The sequence below is a fragment of the Tachypleus tridentatus genome, chromosome 12 (assembly GCF_004210375.1).
Source record: "Tachypleus tridentatus isolate NWPU-2018 chromosome 12, ASM421037v1, whole genome shotgun sequence".
Classification (NCBI taxonomy): domain Eukaryota; kingdom Metazoa; phylum Arthropoda; class Merostomata; order Xiphosura; family Limulidae; genus Tachypleus; species Tachypleus tridentatus.
The window spans coordinates 36,295,933-36,320,966 of record NC_134836.1 but is presented as its reverse complement, the minus strand read 5'-3'; the positions used below and the strand labels follow the sequence as shown (position 1 = coordinate 36,320,966).

The window sequence follows — 25,034 nt, the reverse complement described above, 5'->3', positions numbered from 1 at the left end:
GCATTCACATTTCAAATTACATGTCAACTTACAGGCATAAGCAACCTGTAGATTTCAAAATATACAATAAAAAAATATGCTTTGTTCTGCATTTCAACCAAAGAAAAGTCATTCATGCCAACTCTTGGATATATTAATTGTAACTCTGCTTTAACTGAAGCAAGTACAGTTTACACAGTAGTAATCACATAAAAATACATCTCTGGATTCTGATGTCACCCACATTGTATTTCAATCTTCTAGCCAATCTGATCAGTGTGACATGTATATGATGTTGCTTTTAAATCACACAATACAGAAAAAAACGTTTCTACATTGTTTCACTGAAGCCCATAAAGAGTTGATACAAAAAACCAAAAAATTCCAACATGAAAACAAGAATACATTTTAATATTGAAGTTAATCAGTGATGAAAGAGATTAAATTGTTTAATCTAAAGATTTGTTACAATAATGAAAACAAATTAACTTCATGGATATTTTATTTTTAAGTTAATGACAAAACTGATTTTCCTCTGGAGTATTTCATACAATGAAACAAAACTAGGTTCTATGTCACTTCATAAAATCAATTTACAATGTCACCAATAAAATTAACATAACTTCCTTGTCAACTGATACAATTACATTCAAATATCTACACAACTGAAAAACAAGGGAACAGAATCAACATCCTTATTAACTAAAAACAAAGAAATATAAATAACACTCTTGTTAACTCATATGAACAAACTACATTCTCTAAGCCAGTCAAATGAAATAAATAAAATAAAACTAGCTAATCTTTATGTTAATTAGGAAGTATACAGAAGATAAAAATTTGTAAAATGTACTCGAACTGAAGTAACTATACAAAAATGGATTGTCTATCTTCTAGTTTGCTCATATTATGAGATGCCTTAAATTCTTCCAGGTTAATCAAAAGTTTAAAATACTAGAAGTTATAAATGTGTAAAATTTATTCAAACTGAAATAAAAGAAGATTGTCTAATATTTTCCCTAGAGATACATACCCAAAATTCTTCAAGTCTGGTTAAATGCTTAACATTTTCTACATGTCTTATCATGTTGTGTGCTAGGTCAAGAGTTTCCATATTTACCTGTAAAATATTAATGTTTCTTTAATTTCATAAAACTATGTAAATTATAACAGATTTACAAAATTAGTATGAGAGATTCATATATAAATTACAAACTAAGTACAGTATTATTTATTTGGTATTAATTTTGTTCAACACTTTACTTAAAAATAACTGGAATATCTTACAAGACAGAAAACCATTTAACTCTCATTAACTTATAGCATGCAAGTGTTAATTATGAGAACAATACTGAAAAAGCAGTAGTGTGTATGACGCATACGTCTCAAATGTTAAAGTACAAATAGCTCAATCAGTGAAATATGTCTCAACTACCTGGTGCTAACAGTGCTAAGCATAATTTGTTCATATATTTGGTTTAATAACTAAGCTGAAGTTGTAATGCAGCTAAATTATATGATTATATAACTAAACCACTTGGCATTAACAGTGCTCATATGATTCACTATTTTCATTCATTGCTGCACTTTATTTGCAAACTTTTTATTTATACATGCCACAAGCTTTCTGTTCCCCTTATTGGAATCAAATGATTTGAGTTTATCTCATGTAAATCATCAAGCAACACCTCTATACCAACAGAAGCATAGTACACTCACATGATGCATGTAATTCCCTCTATATGCCCTCTACTGAATTATCACTTTGAAGTCTGGCAGGAAACAGAAATACCAGAAAGTGGTTAGGGTGAAGGATGGGATGTATGAGAAGAGGGAAGTACCTACTGGAAACACATTTTCAGTATAGGAAAATTATATCTTCTGATACTTCCCTCTATTCACAAGATCAACTAGAATTCCACACTGATTACGAAAAGAGACCAGTGTGAGAAAAGAACAATCAGCCATACCTTCTGAAAGCAACTGAAGCATATCTCTGTCAATGAAAGTCATTTCTGAATACTGAGCTGCTTCACTTTTAGAATGTGTAAGATTATAAGAGCAGAAAATGGGAGGAGTGAATGCAAGTGCAAGAAAACATGGTAGGAAAGAGATTCTAACAACAGAAATATACTGTAACTCAATCCCACAATGAGAAAAGTGGGTAAACAAGGACACACCCTTGGATGTTGAGTGGCTGAGATATGACAGACCACACTCATTACATCAACTACATCCAAAAACTCCTTACAGGGTACTGACATCTTTAACCCAAAGCTAAGAACTAGGGAAATAAGAATTGCTCCAATTCCTGAGTATGATACAAAGATTAGCTCTGAGTTATTGATTCAGGAACTTGGTATCTGGTACCGAAAATATGTCAGTTCCATGCAATCTGTGGAAAATCCCTGACATGTAGGTTAACTGCCAAACCACCTCTATTTACACCAATAAATGACTACTTAAGAAGAGCAAATGGAACAATCTAAAAGAAAACTACCTGCAGGTATAAATAAACCCAATCCCCTTCCAACAAGGACTAAATAAGAGCCACACATGAAGACTAACAATGTAAATGTTTGGATGGAGTACTGATGAATGAAGTGGATGAAGAAGGGCAGGAGACAATGGAAGTAAAAGTTGGAGCTGGAGGAGTTGCAAGAATGATGGTTGTGCTGCCCATTAAGGAGCAATGAGAATAACCTAACACAACATGGTAGAAATAACCCAAGGAAGTAAGAGGATAGGGGGAATGAACATATGGGATCATGTGAGAGCTATCCTTGCTGAAGGCATCAACAGCCTTAGCTAGAGGAAATGATATAAGATACTAAAATAAAGAAGCAATAGGAGGTTAAGAGATGAAGTAAAGCAATCTATGTAGAAAGAATACCATGAAAGACAAAGCTACTGGAAAAACAAGAAAATCAAAGACCACTTCAATAGGTTGAATGTGTTGGGACAAGAAAAAACTGTGATCCAAGCAAGAGTACCTGGAACATGAGATGAAAGGATATTAATATTGTGCGAGAAGGCCCAAAAGAACAGATCTGATATGTGAAGAGAGAGAAAGTACAAACAGATGCGACCCTAAAGGGCAATGGCCCCAAAAAAATCAGACAAGAAACAGACCATAAAACATTATAAATAATGGAAAAGAAAATAAACAGCAGTGTCACACTCGATATTAACCCAAAAGCAAAGAAATCACACAAGGAGGGAACAAACTGTAGATGACAAAAATTCCAACATCGAGGGAAGAAAGAGGAGGTATCCCTTGACAAACCTAAAATGTAAAAAGAACACTGAATAAAGGGAAAAAATGGAAGATTAAAGATATAAATGCTGATAGAGGAAAAAAAAAGACAAATGCCAAAAGAAATATGGCTAAAGGTAAACTAAGGTAATGTTGATGGGGGGGGGGGTGACAAATGCCAGAAGAAATATGCCTAAAGGTAAACTAAGGTAAATTTGAAAGCGTGTAGAAGGTAAGGCTTGTAAGAACTCAAATGCAAAAAAGACAAAAGGAACAGCAGAGAACACAATACTCTGAAAAACGTGTATGAACATATGTAAAGAAAGTACAGAAGCATTCCGTGTTAAGGTCAGGGAAAACTAACAATTTTAAGATGTTGGAAAGAGAATAATAGTGGAAGCAGATTCAGCAGACCCTGTCTCACAGAGACCAACACATGAATTTAAATAACTGCTGTGAAGGATAAATTAAAAACGAAACAAAATGGAAGAAGTACAAAGTAGCAATTAAATTAAAATAACTGTAAAAGGTAAAAAACTATAAAGACAAAAACAAAATGAAGTAATTACTGCAAAGAAAAATGAGTAGAAAATGGTGTAGGGATTGGTAGATATGAATATGCCATAAAATTATAGGAAACCAAATTAACAGTAAAAAGGATAAAGCATAAGCTGAATGAAATGAATGGTAATAATTACAAGGTAAAGATGAAATAAAAGTAGCTATAAAATAAACTATTTAAGAAAAATAAAATGAATTAGTCAACATGTTAGAATGGTAAAAAACGGTGCAGGGAATGAATCCTGTATGATGTAGTGATGAAGAAAAACTAGAACCAAAATAGATATTAACCTATCAATAAAAACATGGGTAAATCAATGGTATAGAATAAAATATGACTTAAAAATGAAAAGAAAAACAAAACTGAACAATAAATAGGCACAATACAGGGAAAAGACTGTATGGGCCCTGATTCAAGGGTTCCATCTGAACTAAGTGAAGAAAAAATGATTAACAAAATGAAATAGAAATGATGATATAAAAGTAAGGATATAATGTAGTTAAACTAATGAATGGCATACCATGTTAAGCCTAATCAAATGGAAAATAATAAAAACAATGAAGACTAATTATGAGATGTAACATAACTTAGCGTGTGTTTTTCTTATAGCAAAGCCACATCGGGCTATCTGCTGACCCCACCGAGGGGAATCGAACCCCTGATTTTAGCACTGTAAATCCGAAGACATACCGCTGCACTAGCGGGAGGCCATAGCTTAGTGTCAAATAATCTGAACAAGTATATATTATAGAATTCAAATAATTACAGATAATAATATTAACAATAAGAAATAAGTCAGAAACTATCAATGGAGGATTGTGAATGAAAGCCATTATAAACTAGTGAAAAGAACAAAGAATCTCCATATTGAGAACAGAGACTAGATAATGGAAATGAATAACCAAGAAATGAAATCTGGTGGTGCAAAAAGGCTATCAAGATCTATGTCATCTTGAACAGGGTTGGTGTTTACAGGAGGAACTGTGTGTGAAAACTAAAGAAAGAGGTTGACCTTTTTAAAATTTATTGTCCTATAGGATAAACACCATATAAAAATCCAAGCTGAGTTGCTTGCACATGTGGCCTGGGAGATGGCACTAGTTCTAGGCATGACCCCCAAAGTGGTAACAATAGCTTCAGAATGTGACTGGAATTAGCTGGGATAAATGAATGCAAGTTTCAAACTCCAGAAAATGTGGAAGTTATAACAAATGAAGACCACTTCAAGAGGATGCTTAGTATGAAAGTGAAACAGTAAAAAAAATGAGTACAAGCACTGCCAAATGAGAAGTGATAGTCTGGTACAGGCATATAGAGGGAGTCATGTATCATGCGAGTGACGAGTACAAGCACTGCCAAATGAGAAGTGATAGTCTGGTACAGGCATATAGAGGGAGTCATGTATCATGCGAGTGACGAGTACAAGCACTGCCAAATGAGAAGTGATAGTCTGGTACAGGCATATAGAGGGAGTCATGTATCATGCGAGTGACGAGTACAAGCACTGCCAAATGAGAAGTGATAGTCTGGTACAGGCATATAGAGGGAGTCATGTATCATGCGAAAGTGGACGAGTACAAGCACTGCCAAATGAGAAGTGATAGTCTGGTACAGGCATATAGAGGGAGTCATGTATCATGCGAGTGACGAGTACAAGCACTGCCAAATGAGAAGTGATAGTCTGGTACAGGCATATAGAGGAGTCATGTATCATCGCGGTGACGAGTACAACACTGCCAAATGAGAAGTGATAGTCTGGTACAGGCATATAGAGGAGTCATGTATCATGCGAGTGACGAGTACAAGCACTGCCAAATGAGAAGTGATAGTCTGGTACAGGCATATAGAGGAGTCATGTATCACGCGAGGTGGCAGTACAAGCACTGCCAAATGAGAAGTGATAGTCTGGTACAGGCATATAGAGGGAGTCATGTATCATGCGGTGGCAGTACAAGCACTGCCAAATGAGAAGTGATAGTCTGGTACAGGCATATAGAGGAGTCATGTATCATGCAGTGACGAGTACAAGCACTGCCAAATGAGAAGTGATAGTCTGGTACAGGCATATAGAGGAGTCATGTATCATGCGAGTGACGAGTACAAGCACTGCCAAATGAGAAGTGATAGTCTGGTACAGGCATATAGAGGGAGTCATGTATCATGCGAGTGACGAGTACAAGCACTGCCAAATGAGAAGTGATAGTCTGGTACAGGCATATAGAGGGAGTCATGTATCATGCGAGTGACGAGTACAAGCACTGCCAAATGAGAAGTGATAGTCTGGTACAGGCATATAGAGGAGTCATGTATCATGACGAGTACAAGCACTGCCAAATGAGAAGTGATAGTCTGGTACAGGCATATAGAGGGAGTCATGTATCATGCGAGTGTACTATGCCCCTACTGGTGGATAGGTGATACATGATGATTTACATGATAGACATGTTGAAATCACTTGGTTCCAATATGGGGAAGCAGAAGGCTTGTGGCATACATGAAAAGTTTGTATATAGGGAGAGCAGCACTGAACAAGAATAGCCTAATCTTGTGACAGGAGAGAAGTACCATATCAGAAGTATCACCAGTTCATATACTTGGTTCTATCAATTAAGCTAAAAAATTCAGGAAGAATGTTCAAGTTTTAATGCAGTTAAACTTTATAATTCTAAAACTAAATCATAAGTACCAAAAGTGTTAGTTCTGGAGCTTAAATATATGTAACTCAATACCTGAGTTTCATTTCTAAAGTACATGTAGTTTAACTAACTGGTCAATATTTCTGTTGATACATTTCGTAACAGTTAGATTTTTTAAATTTACAATTACTTACGTGCTTTCTTGTAACACACATTAGTTAAAGTAATGCTCATTATGAAATAAGATGAAAAACATGTAATTACACTGAAAACTAAACAGGATGAAAAAAATCCATTATTCATGTCCAAGAGTGACTGATAGCTATTGTTAATCAAAGTTAATTTTCATGTTTCAGATACTGTTTACAGGATCTACAACCTCTCAAAAGAAAAGTGCACTGAGCTTCAAAAATTCATAGATCTAATCCTTTTCAATGGATATATATGGAAGTCTAATGTTAAATCAAGTTAAGATAAAATATAATATTTCTGTAACCTTTGTAGATTTCATTTATTTCTTTTACATATAGTATATTCATTCAATCTTAGAAATTGAGTGAAGTTATAAAACTTTCATTTATGTAATATACTTTAACATAATTTTAAAAATAAATGCAGTTATGTATATATAAAAATTTTCAGACTAATACTTAATGTATTAAATTGAGATTTATTGAAATATTCAAGCTTTCAAGCACTTGTAAGAGTATTTTCACAATGTTGAAAACCTTGTTTCACCAACAGGAGATTCTTTACAAACAGTATTCCAATGAACTTTTTGGATAGGATAACTGAATAATGGAATTTAACTCTCAGTCTTATAATTCACTCATGGCTAAGAAGTGTGGAACATAATTCTGTATGCTCGTAAAAAAAAATTTAAGTCAGTTGAACAAGGTATTCATTTGATGAATAACTCTATAAAACTGTAACAGTTGTAGACTTAAATAAACCTAAATTTTAATACTTCAAATATTTATCTAAAAATCTTTCTTTTTAACTTAAATATTTCTTTTAATTTACTTCATAATTAAAATGTTTTATTCCCTTTCAGTTACAATTTAATTTTCTTTTCACCCCTCAATCAGATATATTTATTACACATTAGTTACTAAGAAATACTTATTTTCGTATACCTGCTTCTTATATCAATATAATGTTAAACTGAAAAATATTTTTGTAGAATGTTGAAATGTAGTAGAATATTGCAACAACCACATGTCTGCTGAACAAGATGTTTTCTTATGCATAATAATTTTATACAATGTAATATAATTATGGCATAGCTTCTCTTGGCTCAATCGGATGGTATGAAAATGTTGTTTCTGTTATATGCAGACTATATGTTTTCTTCCTCCTTTCATTAAAACTCAGTCATTTGCATAAACTCAGATTTACTTCAAAATTTTCCTATTATAAAGTGGACCCTATCTAACAGTCATGTAGAAATCAGTTTCAATTGAGAATCACCTTTTCATACATAAGAGATCAGTCATATGGTTAGGTACTTATTGTATAACTTCTTTATGGCTCAGTCAGATAATAAATTAGGAATGGTGTTTCCTTAAACATATAGATTAATCATATGGTGATGTCTAATTATTGTATAGCTTCTTTCTGGCTCAAATAGGTAGTGAGTTGGAAATGGTGTCTCCTTGTACATATAGATTATTCGTACTGTGAGGTATAATTGTTGTGTAACATCTTGCCAGTCATGTGTTTAGTTAGTTGTATTTTCTTGTGCATATGGTTCAAATGAGCATTCACAGATCTCCATAAACTACATGTATTGCATATTGATATGTAAGGGCACAAGCAGAGCACCTTAAAATAACTGCTGAAGCATTTCTTACAAAGTACACAAACTAAAAAAAGTGAAAGTAAAAAAACCTAACTCTAACAAGAGTTTTCTGTCACCAAATCATGAGATTGCAACAGTATCTAAGCTGAGAATTTTTTTTTCACAAAAGAAACCTTTTAGAGCACTGTGAAAGTAGATTTGATTCAAACTATGTAGCAAACAATAATACACATAAATACACCTCCATGGAGCTGAGAATTACCAATAGTTAAAATATAAATATTAACAGTACAGTGACAAATATATCAATTCATATTCTGAAAACGTAATACAATATCTAGTTTAAGTTTACCTTTATTCACAAGTAGTCATATATATCTATATAATGAAACATTACACGTAGCTACAAGTAAATGACCCAAGTAATAGGCATTTCTGTCTTAAGAAAATAATAGATACTTTAGATAAACGAAAATTATGAAATCACACAACTCAGAAGTCAAATGGAAGATATGGACAATAACGATAAACTCTTAATTATAACAGAAATACTTCATCTTCCACTCACATTTTATATATGGACAACAACGATAAACTCTTAATTATAACAGAAATATTTCATCTTTCACTCACATTTTTCTCCAAACCTTCAATCTTCTTTATTCCATTGTGACTGAGGTACAAATGTTTCAGGTTAGTATTTCGGTTCAAGCCTTCAAGCTTCACCAATCTGTTACTCTACAGTTTAAAAAACAAACTGTAACATGAAAATGACTATTTCTGTTACATTATATATTGAATTATGAACCTATATAACACTGTCACCTTATAGTGTAGTTGAAACCAAACCATAACAATTGCTGTTCACATTATTCATTAATAGCTACAATAAGGTTATTTATGTTCATAAGCTCAACCATTTTATACGTACATGTAAGTTGAATAAAAAGGTTATAAACACACCTGTTTTAAGCATTTTCACCTATTTCATTAAAACACTGCTACACCCAACTAGTTTCTGAACTAGCACTTAAAATGTTTTTGTTTGGAATCTGAGTTTATTTTAAGTAAGCCACACCTTTAATATAAAATCCTCTACAGTTAATACTATAAAATTCAAATACACACAGCTATTGACATTTAAATGAGCAAGACAGGTTATGTCTTGCTAAAACAAATTAACTGTATTTCAGAAAACAAAAACACAATTCACATTTTAAAACATATTTAAGAGCTTGTTACACAAAAAGTACAATACTAATTATGCCTTGTATGATAATTCAAACAAATAAAATACAAGTCCTGTCTTACAAGTATGTCAGGTGACAAGAACAACACCTCTTGTTAATACCCAGCTAACTTAACCTCATGTATTGGTACTACACCTGAAATTAGCATTTCAAACATAGAGCAAATTATATTTTGTTAATACATACTAAACAGGTATTTCAGACAAAAAAAAAGTATCTATTAGATTCAAAGCAATATTTATAAAGTACAAGATTTCATATTTTATGTGACCAACCTGCATGCTAAGCAACTCCAAATCTGCCAGTTTCTCCAAATTATGAAGTCTGGTAATTTTGTTTTTACCCAAGAAGAGGCTCTTCAAATTTACCAAAGCATCTAGATTCTCTATTTCCTACAGATGTGAATAATAATAAAAAAACTTTTGTCACTCCTGGAAATAAATATTTTTATTTCTAAATATTATGCTGCAACAGTTTTTACATTACAGATTTCAACTTTAATATCTATTTCTACTCATCTACATACAATGATTTAAATTTTAACAGCTATGGTTTAAATGCTAAAAGCTGGCAAATCATTAGAAACAAAAACATATATGGGGTACAAAATATCAGTAGTTTTCTTGATATTTATCACAAAAGGCCTATACTTGTTATCATCATAATTTACAAACTGATATCATGCACTGGAGACAAATTTTCCAAACTACGCAGCTATGACTGATTTAGCTTAACAGTGTTCCTTGAATTACACATTTAACTTATCTTTATGTCTAAAACCACAAAGAAAAAGAATATATATAATTTTCTTTCTATAAATCATACTAGTAATGGGATTCTGTTTTTCCCAAACTGCAAAATTTTTATCATTGACAAGATATAATTGCATGTCAATCCACTAACAATAATTTTTTCTAAACAATTACATACAATTATGAAACCATAGACACAACATTCTCACATTTCAAAATACACATGTACTCATTTTTACTGCTTCAAGTTTATATAATTTTTCAGTAAGTCATGAACTTTTCAAAACAACGCATCAATTTTTGCTTGAGATTTTTTTCAATTTAGGCAGAAGTTTTTCCAACATATTTCTCTCATAAATAAATAAACACAACAGTTAAAAACAACTCCAACACAATAGAATGTTAAAAAATGTCAAGTGTAATGGTGATTGTGGATCATTTCCAAAAAAAGATGTTTGTTGTGTAAAGAATAAAATTATTTTTAACTGCAGTATTTATTAATTTACAATTTTACACAAATTTCCAAGAAAACTTTTTAAAATATGTTTCTCATTTTAAATACCTGTTGCTTCTGATTTTAACCCTTTCATTGCACAGTTAATTTTCAGACTGATTCCCAAAAATTGCTAATTGTCTAACTTTTCAGTATTGAAAAAAGTTGTATTTTCTATATCTAACAGTAATATTACTTGAAAACCTTTGATAGTGAAAAATAATTTGAACAAAAAAAATGAGGAAAATTAGAAAAAGTATTATCCAGTAAATGGCATAAACATAGGCAAAACTAAGTCAATAAGAGCCCAAAATTATTACAAAATATAAAACATTATTTAGATAACAACACTGAAGATATAAAGAAACTGTCTTTAAATATATTACATGCATCCTGCAAAGTTGGAAATTTCATAACGAGGCACACAAATATCCAAGTTTTACAGCATAGAATACAGATGGCAGTAAACATGCAGGTTTGGCAACTATTTCAAGTATAGGGAGATATTCCCACAGGACACAGTAGAGGGAAACTTTTTTGGTAGCCATGGGGTAATTCCAAATTTTGCAGTACACGATTATAAATGTTTATTCGGATATATCAAAACTACACAGAAAAAAAAAAAGAGTTAAATCAAGTACCTATTTCTGAGTTGATTTCCATAATAACAACTTCATTTTCACACTTTTGCACACAAGAAAAAGCATCATAAGTACTTTTCTTTTTTAGCAAAATTCACTGCCATCCAATACATTGGCATTGATACCACAATCACAGATTACCCACAAAGAAACAAAATTCTTACTCTGATTTTATTTGAGCCCAATTCCAACATTTCCAAGTTCACAAGGCAGCTCAGGTTCTCTATTTTATGAATCTTGTTATTCACAAGAAACAGTTTCTTAAGCTTGAGTAAGTTTCCTAGGTTTTCTATTTTCCGTATTCGGTTGAAGGAAATATCCAAGATCCTGAATTAAAAACCAAAAGTTTATAATTTTCAATACATTTTATCTTTCAATATATATAATGTGTCTATTTACCAAAAAAGTTTACAATCAGTTCTCTTATCTCTCTCACCCCTTCTTTGAATTTCAATTTGATTATATATGAATGTCTATGACAAAAATGTAAATGTTTTCTCCACATTCATATATTTATTCCAAAGGAGATAGCTTTTTATCAGCTTCAGAAGTCATCATTAGGCTAAAAAAATGTAACAAACATACAACCAAATATTACCTAAAACTTTACTTCATTTCAATTGCATTTGCCCTCTGCTAGTACAGTGGTATGTCTGTGGATTTACAATGCCAAAATCAGGGGTTTGATTCCCCTCGGTGAGTTCAGCAGATAGCCTAATGTGGCTTTGCTATAAGAAAACACACACTCAACTGCATTAAACCTTAAATTGCTACTATGTTTTGGTTATACTTAATCCTAAATTTAATCACTGTTTTGATTATAATTAAATTCAAATCAACTAGCAGTTCCAGTCCCATGTATGCTAACTGTTGTGTCAAAAATAAAGTTACTATTTAAAGCACTGTGAAGTTATGGTATATGAATGTATTATACAATCCCATTTTACTATACTATAGTGCTATTCTGCTAGTTTACATGATATATACTGAAGTTGATGTTGTTCTAGCTGCTTTTGCTCCCTTTCATTCTAGTGAGGTCACATCTATTCTGCCTATGGGAGGAATGCAGTAAGTTACTAATGTTCTGAGTAATAGATCAAGATATATCTCAAAATTATGATCTTTCTTCTGCTCAAGTGAGAATGACTAGCTATGTGGATTGCACTAGTCATTCTCTGTAAATTAATTGATGCTGTAAAGATACATGATTTCTATAAGAGTAATCTATTCCTAGTTCTGGTTGAAGCCACCAGAGACACTTAGGAGACAATAGAAGTGACAGTGGTGAATAACATCTGCCAACAGGACCTATCTCACTGGTAGGATCATAGGGTTATGACAGCCTACCATAAACCACAAGGTATACTGTGAAAACAAATTTAGATTAAGTGAACATACAAAGCTGTTGATAATAACGCATTGGTCTGCCACCCTAGATTACGGATTAAACATTCAAACAAGTGACTGTGAGCACCTATAATGTAGTGCCCACAAGAGTAAAAACATCTACAACAGGTAATGACTTGGAAGTCATAAAAAAAAGGTTCTAGCTATGATCACAGTTTCATAAGAGAAATGTAAAGTACATTCTCCTCCCCCATGAATATTCAATGAAGACTAGCACCATTTCTTGAAGTGTTTTTGCAGGTAACCATCTGGAATGGCTGGGTTCAAGAAAATGCTGTGCAATACCTGGTTCTGAATCTGGTTTTACCTGACCATAGACTTTATTAAGCACTTGAGTTGTGCCAAGGGTTTGACCTATTTGAAAACAGCAATCCAGTTGAAGGCTCAGAAGTGGGGTACATAAAAAAGTTTGATCACTTACATAGAGGATCATCAATGACTGCACAATGAAACTAACCCTGCAATAATGTCATTACAATACAAAAATATCCTCACAGATAAATTCCTGGAAAAGCTAACCATTAACCCTTTCCAGAGGGATCAAAGGCCATGTCACCGTGTTTATTGATTCACATTCAAAATTTGATCAAATTACTATTTTATGAATTTATATGAAGTTTGACATCCAACTATAGATTATAATTACGATTTTCATATTATACATTATTTAATTTCTTAAAAGTAAATGTGAAAAAAACACTCCTAAACATTGAATTTTGTGTGTAATGAATGTAATCTTTGGAGATTCAGTGACTAAAAAGTGATGACCGTTCCTTTCCCAACTATCAAATTGTGTTCATTGTACAATGTGTGCAATACATTGTATGATTTCCACTGAACTACTAATACCTAAGAAAAGCTAAAGCTAGTAGATATAATGCACAGTCAAAAGTTTGCAGAACTACAGATGATATAAATTAAGAAACTTAGTTGAAAAGGCAATGTGACCCTTTCTCTCCAAAACATTAGGTGGTGATGTAGCGTACGATAAAAGCACTAAATTGTACGATTACACTCAAACATAGAGAAAGGATGGCTTGTTAATTTTGAAATTAACTGCAACAAAAAGGGTTTGTAACCCCTACCTTCTGAGCTATCGAATAGAGGTTCATTAAGTGAGATAATTGCGAGATAACAGAAAAGAGCTGTTCAATTAACAGTGTTAGAAAGGCTGGTGTTAATAGATGTGATATATAGACCATACACTGCCTTCTCATGCTATGAAAAAAAATGTGCCACTTGAAATAATAGACTTTATACACCACAAGTTTGACATGCTAATTTAGAATGCATAGAGCATGAGACACCTTCGGCCAATAGGAACACAACAAACTCTTCTGGTGCAGTTGGATCTCTCTGTACTATGAAAAGAAATATGCACACTTGAAATAATGGACTTTATACACCACAAGTTTGACATGCTAATTTAGAATGCATAGAGCATGAGACAACTTCGGCCAATAGGAACACAACAAACTCTCCTGGTGCAGTTGGATCTCTCTGTACTACTATACATGAATTTAACTTTTGACATTAGCCCCACAAAAAACAGAAGAACACCAGAAATGGGGAGGAATGGTGAAAAGTGTGTAAAAGAAGTAACTATCCATTGGACATTTATTTTCAGTGCAAGAAAACGATAACTTTTGATATGCTACATATAACATAAAGCAAGAGACCCTCTGCAGAAAGCATCTGTATCAAATCAATAAGGTGTAACACAATAATGGAATAGAAGTACATATGTGAGGACTGCATCATTTCTGGAACAGATATGTTCTTTGCCTTCAAAGAAGTGTAGTGTTGTAAAATGGGGCAACATCAAGGCTTGGGTCCAGTTAAAGAAAAACCTTGGAAAACAATGTATCTTGTGTAAATAATCAAGATGAGTACCTCTCCATGCTCAACCACACAAAAGAGGCATGAAATAAACCAACTCCAGTAGGGTAAGAGTTGCAAGTAGTGTCACAAAAAAAAAGGTAACTCCAAACCCACACATAATAATTAAAAGTCAATAGCCAATTCTCCTAATTATAAAGATGGAGGCATTCATCTAGACATTGCTAAGTATCTTCTCAATCCCAACTATACAGACAAGGTTCCACTTCCCATCCTCAATATTATGATATGGAGGGCCTCTCAAAAATAGGATATATAGCATATGATGGCTGAGGCAAGTGGATTATTAGTAAAATATACACTAAGTTGTATAAACCTGATTTCTCCAAGCCTGTTCCCTTGTCTGTGGTTTCGCTAGATAGTAGATAGGGACAGTGGGAATCTCGTTAATCCATTCATGCGCGTCACTAATTAGATGACGAGGCATTTGGCTACCTTAAGAGAGTCATAGTTACTCCAGCCGTTTACCCGTTTACCATTTTTACACAAAATGTGTAAAATATGTAAGTAATTTTACTTACAACCTACAAGTAAAAAGTGGTATATCACAAACAACTGAAATGATGATCAGGAGATGAGTAAAGAGCATCTGCTTGACAGACTTCCAAGGAAACTGTAGGAGTCTCGAAATATAACATTCTGAACTCAGACTTACAGGCTGTATATAAGCAGCAACTCAACCATAAGAGCAGAAAATAAACATCATACACCCAGAATTATGAGGACTAAATCTCCAACTAATAGAAGAAAGGAGGGTTCTCAACTTTGCCCTTTTCTCAACTGAGTGGAGTGATATGAATGTTATAATTTGTGTTCTACACTCAAAGAAGCTCCTTGGTCTGCCACCCCAGCAGCTAGGAACTGGGAAGTGGCAAGGACTCCTAAATTCCACTTGAGGAAGGGAGGGGTAAAAGGTATTGGGAAGTCTGGAAGAATGGCACACCTAGGAAAATGCAATGAATAATCACAAAATCCTATTCTGAAAAGCTGACTACTCCAGATTCATTCATATGAAGGAGTGGTAGAGAGGGCAATAAACCCCTTCTTCTTAACTTATGATAGTCTATGAATGACGGTCCACCATGTACTTGTCAGAATTCTGTATATTGAGAAAGATATGCCACTAGTGATCTCTCAGAATACCCCAACTCAATAGTGTGCATTATAACCTCAAAGGTATTCAGCGTTGGTTTACAGAAAAGCATATTTGATCAGACAACACTTGCCATTGAGTGGGAACCAAATATATAGCCTTACAGAAAGAAAGACACCTCCCCAAGTTAAAGTCAAACTGGTGCTTGTAGAATTATCATAGGAGGTAGATGATATCCATCAGAAAAGGACACAGTCAGAAGGTGCAGGTAACAAACAACAAAGGTTCTCAATGCCAGTCTCAATGATTTCCTCTACATAATAATAAAAATGGGCTACTAGAGACATAGTGATATGTCAAAACTGATGAGACAAGACATGATAAGGATGATACCCTTCAGTGGAAAGGGAAGAGTAAGCCAACCTAATAGGATGATAAATCTAACCTCTAATTGTGATTAGGGAGAGGTCATGTGATAAAGACAGATTCCAAGTAATAAACAAACAGGAAGCATGAAAGGAAGCTGTACAAGTCAGATAGCACTGCAGAGCTTGCAGTGGACAGAGAAAGCAATCCAGGTTTGACATGGAATAAATATGGGAAATGGATAGGTTCAAAGACAGAATCGTTCTCATGGACAACTGAAATCTTGGGAAAGAAGAGAAAAACAATCTGGATACAGCTCTGTAGATGTACTATGATAAAGGGGCAGACCTAAAATGGTCTTGAGGGAAAGACGATACAGGGAGCATAAAACCAAAGGTTCAAAGAGAAGTTAAAATAGGGCAAAAAACAAAACTGAAATTCCAATATGGCATAGGAAAAGCAAGGTGAGGACAAGGAACATTAAAGGACTAGAACAGGAGGGAAAGGATGAGAGATGAGAATACCTGGCAAAATCAGGTAAAATAAAATGTGTTTGACAAGGCTTTTGTCAAAACAAAAAGATCATGATCAAACAGTCAGGTGAATAACTGGAAACAGTGAGGAACTGAAGGGGTGGAAACCATGATGAAGAAATCAATGGCATAGGTAAACTAACAATGTGGAGGGTTGGACTAAGAGGGAAAATAAAGAAGCAACATGCAGTGTCAAACTCTGTTTTGATAGATGGGACCTGACATATGCCACGTGTGAAGGTAGGAATGGTGAGATGGAATATGTCAAACTGAGGTTGACACAAAAAAGAAGACAAAGTTGATGACAAATGTAGATGCCTCAGGAGAGGAAATCATGGCTGAGCCACCAAGAGAACTCAATGCAATTGGAGTTGATATAAACAGACTCAGTAACATGAATACCTTCTCAGGTCTACACAACACTTATGTGTATTCTTCAATGGTCTGCTATGCACAATAGCAATATAAAATAGTGCTATATGCAGTAGTAATACCTTCTCAGGTCTACACAACACTTATGTGTATTCTTCAATGGTCTGCTATGCACAATAGCTATATAAAATAGTGCTATATGCAGTAGTAATAAATGAATATGCACTCATGATTTCAGTTAAGTAGAAAAAAAAATCACCACCATTGTCTAAGTAAGGAAATCTGCTTTGATAATCACCCACTCTTAAAAAGTTGTTGAAATATAATTGGAGAAATCCATGTAAAGACAGCAGAGTTAAGTAATGATGAACAATAGCGACTTGAGTAATGATATGCAACAACAAAATCAGGAACTTTTCATATGGCAGTTTCCAATTAATGAGCTAGAAAATGCATTAGTTTTAGTTTCCATCTAAAGAGTACACTAGGACACCAGAATTTTTAATGGCAGAAAGTGAAAATCTCAGAAAATTTCACAGCTCAACAAAATTCAGAAAATTGAATTAAGTTTAAAAGTACTCTCTCCATTTTTGCAAAATTCCTGTGTGATCCCACACTACAATAGGTATCACTTGTAATAATTTTACAGTGGTGTCATAACATGGATTTACAGTTTGTTTTCTTTAATTTTATTATTTATATAAATGTACTTTGGACTCTCTTACAGTAAATATAAAGTCATAAATCACAGTGGGAAAGCTTAGTGTAAACAAACAATGAAGTTACAATTGTTAGATGCACACAGTGCAAGCTTTCATGAAACTGTTTTCAGTTTTATCTAATGTAATAATTTTCTAATTTTTATATTTTAGTTACTTTTGTTAAAAATATATACAAGAAACAATAAACTTACACTTACTTTAAGCATTCAGACCATATGCACTTGAATGCTGTGCTTCTGTAATCCTAATATATATCATTATGCTGGTTGTTCAAAATAAATACACATTTTTCAAATATGCATCTTAAAACATATGAAATATACCAGACACTAGAAAAGAATATCCCAAAAGTCTATATTTTCTTAATCTCAAAATGTATTTCTGTTAGATATTCATACACACAGAAATGTTATTTCCTTTGTGCATCTTGCCTATGAGACTTAAATGCCACTAGCCTTCAGCTAACTTCTACCTAAATTTGCATGTTTAAAGTTAACTGTGCTGATGAATGATGATGTTATCATACAACATTAGCCCTCTACCATATTCATTTCATACCTGTAGCAGTCACCAAATGTTGGCTATAAATTATGAAAAATGCCACAAAACTGACAGACTGTGAGACTAAGTAACAATATTTGTGGCCAAAGTTTATATCTAATAAATATACTTTCTGTTCAATAAATCATAAATTTTTATACTTATGCATGTGTTGTTTGAATAGGACAAATTGAACAATAATGTATAATAAATATGGATTTGAGTCTCTGAAATATTTCTCAGCTTTCCACTACATACCATTGTTCCTTGCACGAGCTAGGTCTTGTCACTTTTCCAAATAACCATAAATTACTTCTCCTACCACTTTAAGTATTCTACATTGATGAAAACAGTTTATAATCTGCTTATCAAATAATCTGCTTTTTATTACATCCTGCACAAAGCTAATTTGGATGTGAGAGGCTAGAAAAAAAATGATGAAAGGCATTTTGGCAACACCAACCACCACAATTCTTGAATTACTTTTGTCAGAGTGAAAACAAGAATTTGACTGTTATTCTGTACTACACTTCTGACCCCAAAATGAAAAGCACAATTTCTGTTTTGGTAGTCACTGGACATGAGCCATGGAGACTCAGTTCCACAGTTGAGTATACTAGCTAGTAAGCCACAACTGGCCCTCAACTTAGATAGTATTTAAACTTTTCTTGTATCTAGAGATGAGAAACATTAGTAGTTGCTTTAATAACATGCTGTGAAGTCATAAAAGAGTAGGAACAAGAGGTTATACTGATAAAATCAGTGGAAAAAAAGGAAAATCAAGTGAAAAACAAAACTGAGAATTGTATTCTCAAGAGATGATAACATATATTAGCTTATTCTTTAAGATGGCCAGAATTTATTTTTTTAAATCAATAACTGCACTTTTATAGGTAAGTCTCCTTGGAGCTGTGCAAAAATTTGTTTGAATGTTTATTTTTTTTTCTTTGAATTGGCAATAAATGTGAAAATGAACAAAATACCAATTCTAAAATATTTTTGAATAAACCATCGTTGAAATAGAATTGTAATTTGCAATTTAACTTAAATTTTAGAAAGTTGGCACTTGAAAATTGCTCACTGGTCCAGAAAGGCTCAATAACAAAATTCTTGTTGTGCACATTTTTTTCTACGAATTAAAGTAGTTTTTGTACAAAGTTTACACTAACATAAACAAATTAAAGGTGAGAAGTTTTATAGCATTTCTTAGTTTTTTCAAGTTATGTCTATTTCAGAACACTAAATGTGAGAGCTTTTACTAAATAAAGACAGCTTACTCTAGATTAATAAGGGCATCCAAATTTTCTATCTTGGTTATCTGGTTGTCATAAAACTCCAGCTCCTTAAGATTAGTCAGTGTTTGCAAATTCTCAATTTTCTTTATCAGATTGTTCCTCAGGTAGAGTGTCTGAAACAACAGAAAATTCTTGTTTAAACACCACTAACAGTCTAAGATGGAAGGTCGAAAAATGATGGCCTAGTGTTAATTTGTGTAGAAAAACATCTTAATCAGTTAGAAAATAGACTGATGTTCATCAATTACAATACTGTTTTTTTCACAAAGTGGCAAATAATAATATGAGTTTACAGCCCCAACTAACTACAAACCACGAATTAAATAAAACAGTATATAATAAAAGTTATTAAAAGATATCAGCACTGCAAAAAAAGTAAAAATAAAACAAGCTAAATATACTTTATAAATTTAAAATGGCAACCTTCATTTTAGAGACTGAACATAGGAGCTCACTGTCCAGAAATTCATAGTGAAAACCTACAGTCCAATCACAAAAAAGTAGCAGTCTAATGCTTAAAAACTAAAAATCAAAATACAGTAAGTAGTTCTACGTATAATTCAGGACTATAATGAGCAATTAAAAAGCTACAAGTAGCAGTCCTAGAGCTAAAAGTATGTTTGTTGAACACTTAAAGCATGGCCTTATTATACATATGCCAGTTTAAAGAATATTCTTGTTGTTTAACTAAACATATCACCTTATTAATCAAACAACTGAGTAGGAACATGAAGCTCAAAATCTAGCACAATTTTTATTTCAACAAATACTAGCAGACATTGTCAGATTAAAAAGGAAGGATTTCAAAATTTAAAATATTTTCCTGGTAGCCAGAACTAACCATAAAAGTTACCCATTTAACACAAAAAGTAGATAGTAATATTGATAGTATTCATTCATATTTAACTACTACTATTTTACTGGTTACATTAATGACCATTAGACATAATTTTACAATATATACTTTTCACATGTATTCTGCCAAAAACATTAATCATTAATAATTTAAACAAAAATTATTGAAAATTGTAAGTGATAAAAATAGTTTGATGTTTAAATATTGCATTAATTCCACAGCAATAAAAAACAAGGATTTACAATTTTAAAAATTTTGTACTTACACTTACCATTATTTCTCAAAGTAATATTTAATTGTTGAGCTCTATACTAGCCTAAATATACCTGTAATTATTGTAAAAAACAATAACATAAAAATACAACCAGTTATTTCTAAAACCTTATGTTCTAAGATATGTTAAAAAAAACAACTGACTAAGGTGATATTTACCAAGCTTTTTACAATATTTCATAAAACTTTTCAATAGTGATACAGAGTAAAATGAAAGGAACATACATATAATGTAGAATTTTCAAATATATATATATATATATATATATGTATATGTATATAAACGTTAGGCCTATACAAATGTCTTTTTTTTTTTACTGAAAACTGAATCAGTGAATTCAAGAGGGGCCCAAGTCCACAATTTTTCAAAATTGAGATATTATATGTTTAATAACGATCTTTAAGAGATAAGCTATCTGATTGTGTCCATAAAGGTCCCAAGTTCACAATAATGTATTGACTATTCACAGCATTTAAAATGCATTGAGTGCAAGAGGGGCTCAACTCCAGGACTTAGGCCTCTCTTGCATGGATTTAGCTTAGTACAGTGAAGATATGACACAGTCGAGACGTATCAAAAATGGGATGAAATCATTGGTGAAAGGTTTGAGGTTGTCTCGATGAAAGGTACAGATATGCTTGATATCCCACCTTGGTTAGTTTTATAAAATATCAGTCAGAAAGGATGGAGAGAAGTACAAGGTGTTCAGATTCAGTACAAATTTCAGAAATGACATAGTGGTTTCCGAAAATATGTCTGCTCAGGTCACAACCAGATGCTGTCTTCTAAAGCCCAAGGTCAGGGTTGTTACATACCCAGAGAAGCCACTCTACAGTGGGCAACATGGTGTAAAGGCAGCAAAAGTAAAGGATGTTCAACAATTGGCAAAATATCTTTCATCAAGAGTCTCAGCAGTTCCTCAATAAGCTAACAGTTTGTGATGCTAGGGGTGAAGATGAGTCTGACTTTGAAGATTAGATATCATTAGAATGATGTACCTTATTGATAACCTGTCCCCTTTCAGAATGAAAAACTCATTTTACTGTCAGTTATCATGTATCAGAACAATAGTTTGAATACATACTGATCTTAAGAAGTATTACACATATAACAGAATAAGAGATAGATATCCTCAGATGAGAAATATGTGGTATGTCCATTCTCTTCAGATTTTCTTATTGTTTAATTCAAGAAGGGTCCAAGTCCAGAGTCTTTAGTTTGCCAACCCTCTGAAATTAAAAGAGTGAAGTGCTTCATTTCATAGCATTTGTAAGCTATGAACTGGTGCTATATCTGGGTAATGTATGAATCATTTAGCATAGCCTCCCTTTAAGATATGCAATTAAGTTGATTTCCTGCAAAAATATATTTCTTGGACTTGGGCCCCTTTTGAATTCACCGATTCAATTATGTATAGTTAGTTTACTAATATTAAAAACAAAACATCATTGTAGATATTTCAAACCAAGACAACAAAAATTTCTAATAACCACAAATTTATCAATGTTTCATATCAAGAAATTTATCCACCTGGAAGTCAACTATTATTGCTGTATTCGTGTTTTCAATGTAGCCAATGAAGCACAAGTTTTACAACCTAATTAACTGCCCCTGTCACAAGTTTGTCATAATAAATACAAAGCTTTAGTGGATGATTTGCCTATTGTAACATGTAAAGTATCGAAGATGTATTAAAATGCAATTCCTTCTTACTTTCACCTATAAATAAAATCACACCCATCTAAAAATGTTTAAGCAAAAAAAAAGATTCAAAATTCTATTTTAGCTCAAACAGCAGTTGGTGATATCTCATAAAAGCTACAAAATAAAGAAATTGAGCATTACTCACATTTCAAGATTTGATTCACAACACATAAAACTGAATTTGTATTCAGTTTTGTTTTTAATCTACCTAAGAGTCAAGTGCTGTAAAAATAAATTTACATTCCATTTGGCTATTAATGCAGCTAAGAATCATCACTGAATTACACTGACCAAAATGTGGTGTGTTAATTATAAATTCATTTTTTGACAGCACATGAATAAAATGATGTAATATGAGTAAGTCCAGTTATTTTATTTTGCTTTGTTTATGAGATAACGTTTACTGGTTGAGATAAAGTAGAATTTAGTCTTTTGTTTTTTCACTCAAGCACTTCTAAACAGATTATACATTTTTGCATTACAACAATCCAACGGGCCATAAAGTTAAAGGAAAGTAACAATCAGGTTACCAAGTAGATTACTTAAGTTGAAAAGTGTGTTACCTTTAATGAATATAACATGTGAGAAACAACTAAAACCTAAAAGACTTTTAAACCAGTGGTGCACAAAGTCCTGCCCACAACAAGTCACCGAGTGGCCTGTGAAGTCCAACAGAAAAGTCAAACAGAGAGGATGTGCCTGCGCGAAGATTAAGCACTATAGAAGAATATGCATTAGATTAGATACTGGATGGTTCTATAATTGTGTTGAGCAATAAAGAAAATTTAATAAGCAAATCTCATTAATGCATAGGCATTTAATCATTGGTGCAATGACAATATTTCCGTAATTACAAAATCTCATGTGTTCCAACTGTTCTTTGACATTTACTTACAAGCCCTATTTTGATATTATTTCATAACAAAAATAAGAGCTAATCATAAAAGAAAAATTGACAATAAAAACCAGAAGTTTCATGATGATTGGACTGTGCAATACTGTTTTGTGAACATGATTTGTCTGCTGTGTCATTCGACAGTAGCAGTGGCGAAGGTATCCAATATAAAGCGTCATTATGAGTCGAAGGACAAAAATTTCTACAACGTTGTCTGTGATGAACAAACAGCTCGAATTGAATCTCTGTGGCTGTCGCTGAATCACCAACACAATGTTTTCTCAAAGCAGTTAGCAGATTTAGGTGCAGCATGTGAGGTCAGTTACGATATTTCGTTGATAGCAAAATCTGACCGACCATTCACTGATGGTGATTTTGTGAAGCAATGTATGATTACTGCATCGGAAAAGTTGTGCCCGGAAGCAGTTTGCAACCTATAGACAGTGGCTTTGAATCGTATGACAGTTCAACAAAGAATTTCACACCTCTCAGTAGATGTGACAAGGCAGCTTACAAATAAAGTAGCCAAATTTGTCTACTTCTCTTTGGCAGCAGACGAGTCAACTGACATCAGTTCAACAGCACTGTTCCTAGTTTTTGTTTGTGGTGTGTCGTCATCATTTGATATCACAGAGGAACTAATCGGCATGGGTTCCATGAAGGGTCAGACAGCTGGGTCTGCTGTATTTGAGGAGACAGTACGACTGTGTAGTAGTGTTTCATTGGATTTCATGAAACTGGTAAGTGTGACAACTGATGGAGCACCAGCCATGACCAAAGAAAGTAGCAGGCTGATAGCACTGTTGATGAAGCATCGAGGAAAGCAGAACAGACAGTTGGTGACGTTGGACTGTATTATTCACCAATAGAACCTGTGCAGTAAAGAACTTGGTTTTCAGGCACTGATGAACTTAGTAACAAAAACCATTAATTTCATCACTGTCAATTTCAAAGTCTTCTTGAAGAAACTGATTCAGACTATGGTGAACTTGTGTATCACTGTGAAGTACGCTGGCTGAGTCAAGGGAAGATGCTCAGAAGATTCTGGGAGTTGATTGATGAGGTGACAGAATTCCTCAGAAGCAAGAACAAAGACACAGAAGTGATTTCCATGACTGATCCAGCATGGCAAGCTGATTTGACCTTTCTGGTCGATATGACACAACACTTGAATGATCTGAATTTGAAGTTGCAAGGCAAAAATCAGCTTCTCTGTCAGCTTGCAAATCACATCTCAGCTTTCAGGACAAAGTTGCAGTTGTTCTGGCAGCAAGCAGCATCAGGCAACTTTGTGCACTTTCCCAATTTTCAGTCACATCTACAGAAGAATCAGGATATTGACACATAAGTTTATGTTGGGAAGCTAGATACCTTGATTCAATCCTTCAACTCACAGTTTCATGACTTTGACCAATGCAGATTGTTGATGAAACTTTTTGCTGATCTATTCATTGTGTCAGTGGATGATTTGTCAGCAGAATATCAGCTCGAACTTACTGATCTAAAGACATCTGATGAGCTGCATGCTCTTTACCGAGAAAACAGTTTGTAGCCTGATACATTTGCTAATTTGAAAGAGAACGCACTTGTCCACACCAGCATATTTGCGAACAGGCTTTCTCGAATATGAAACTGAACAAAAACAACACTTGCAATCAGCTGACTGATGATCATCTGGAAGCAGTCTTGCGACTTTCAACGTCAAACA

At 33.3% G+C, this 25,034-nt stretch overlaps 1 protein-coding gene across 3 annotated transcripts in view; it reads right to left on the bottom strand.

Annotated features, from left to right (window-relative positions):
- sds22 (protein phosphatase 1 regulatory subunit sds22) overlaps positions 1-25,034 on the bottom strand; it is a 57,027-nt gene that overhangs the window by 5,480 nt on the left and 26,513 nt on the right. For all 3 annotated transcript variants that reach the window (XM_076474074.1, XM_076474076.1, XM_076474075.1), the window contains 5 exons: positions 19,580-19,710; positions 11,535-11,697; positions 9,760-9,876; positions 8,868-8,972; positions 1,013-1,099 (listed from right to left, as the gene is read on the bottom strand). In XM_076474074.1, coding sequence (XP_076330189.1) covers positions 1,013-1,099; positions 8,868-8,972; positions 9,760-9,876; positions 11,535-11,697; positions 19,580-19,710 — 603 coding nt within the window. The remainder of the gene's footprint in view (positions 1-1,012; positions 1,100-8,867; positions 8,973-9,759; positions 9,877-11,534; positions 11,698-19,579; positions 19,711-25,034) is intronic.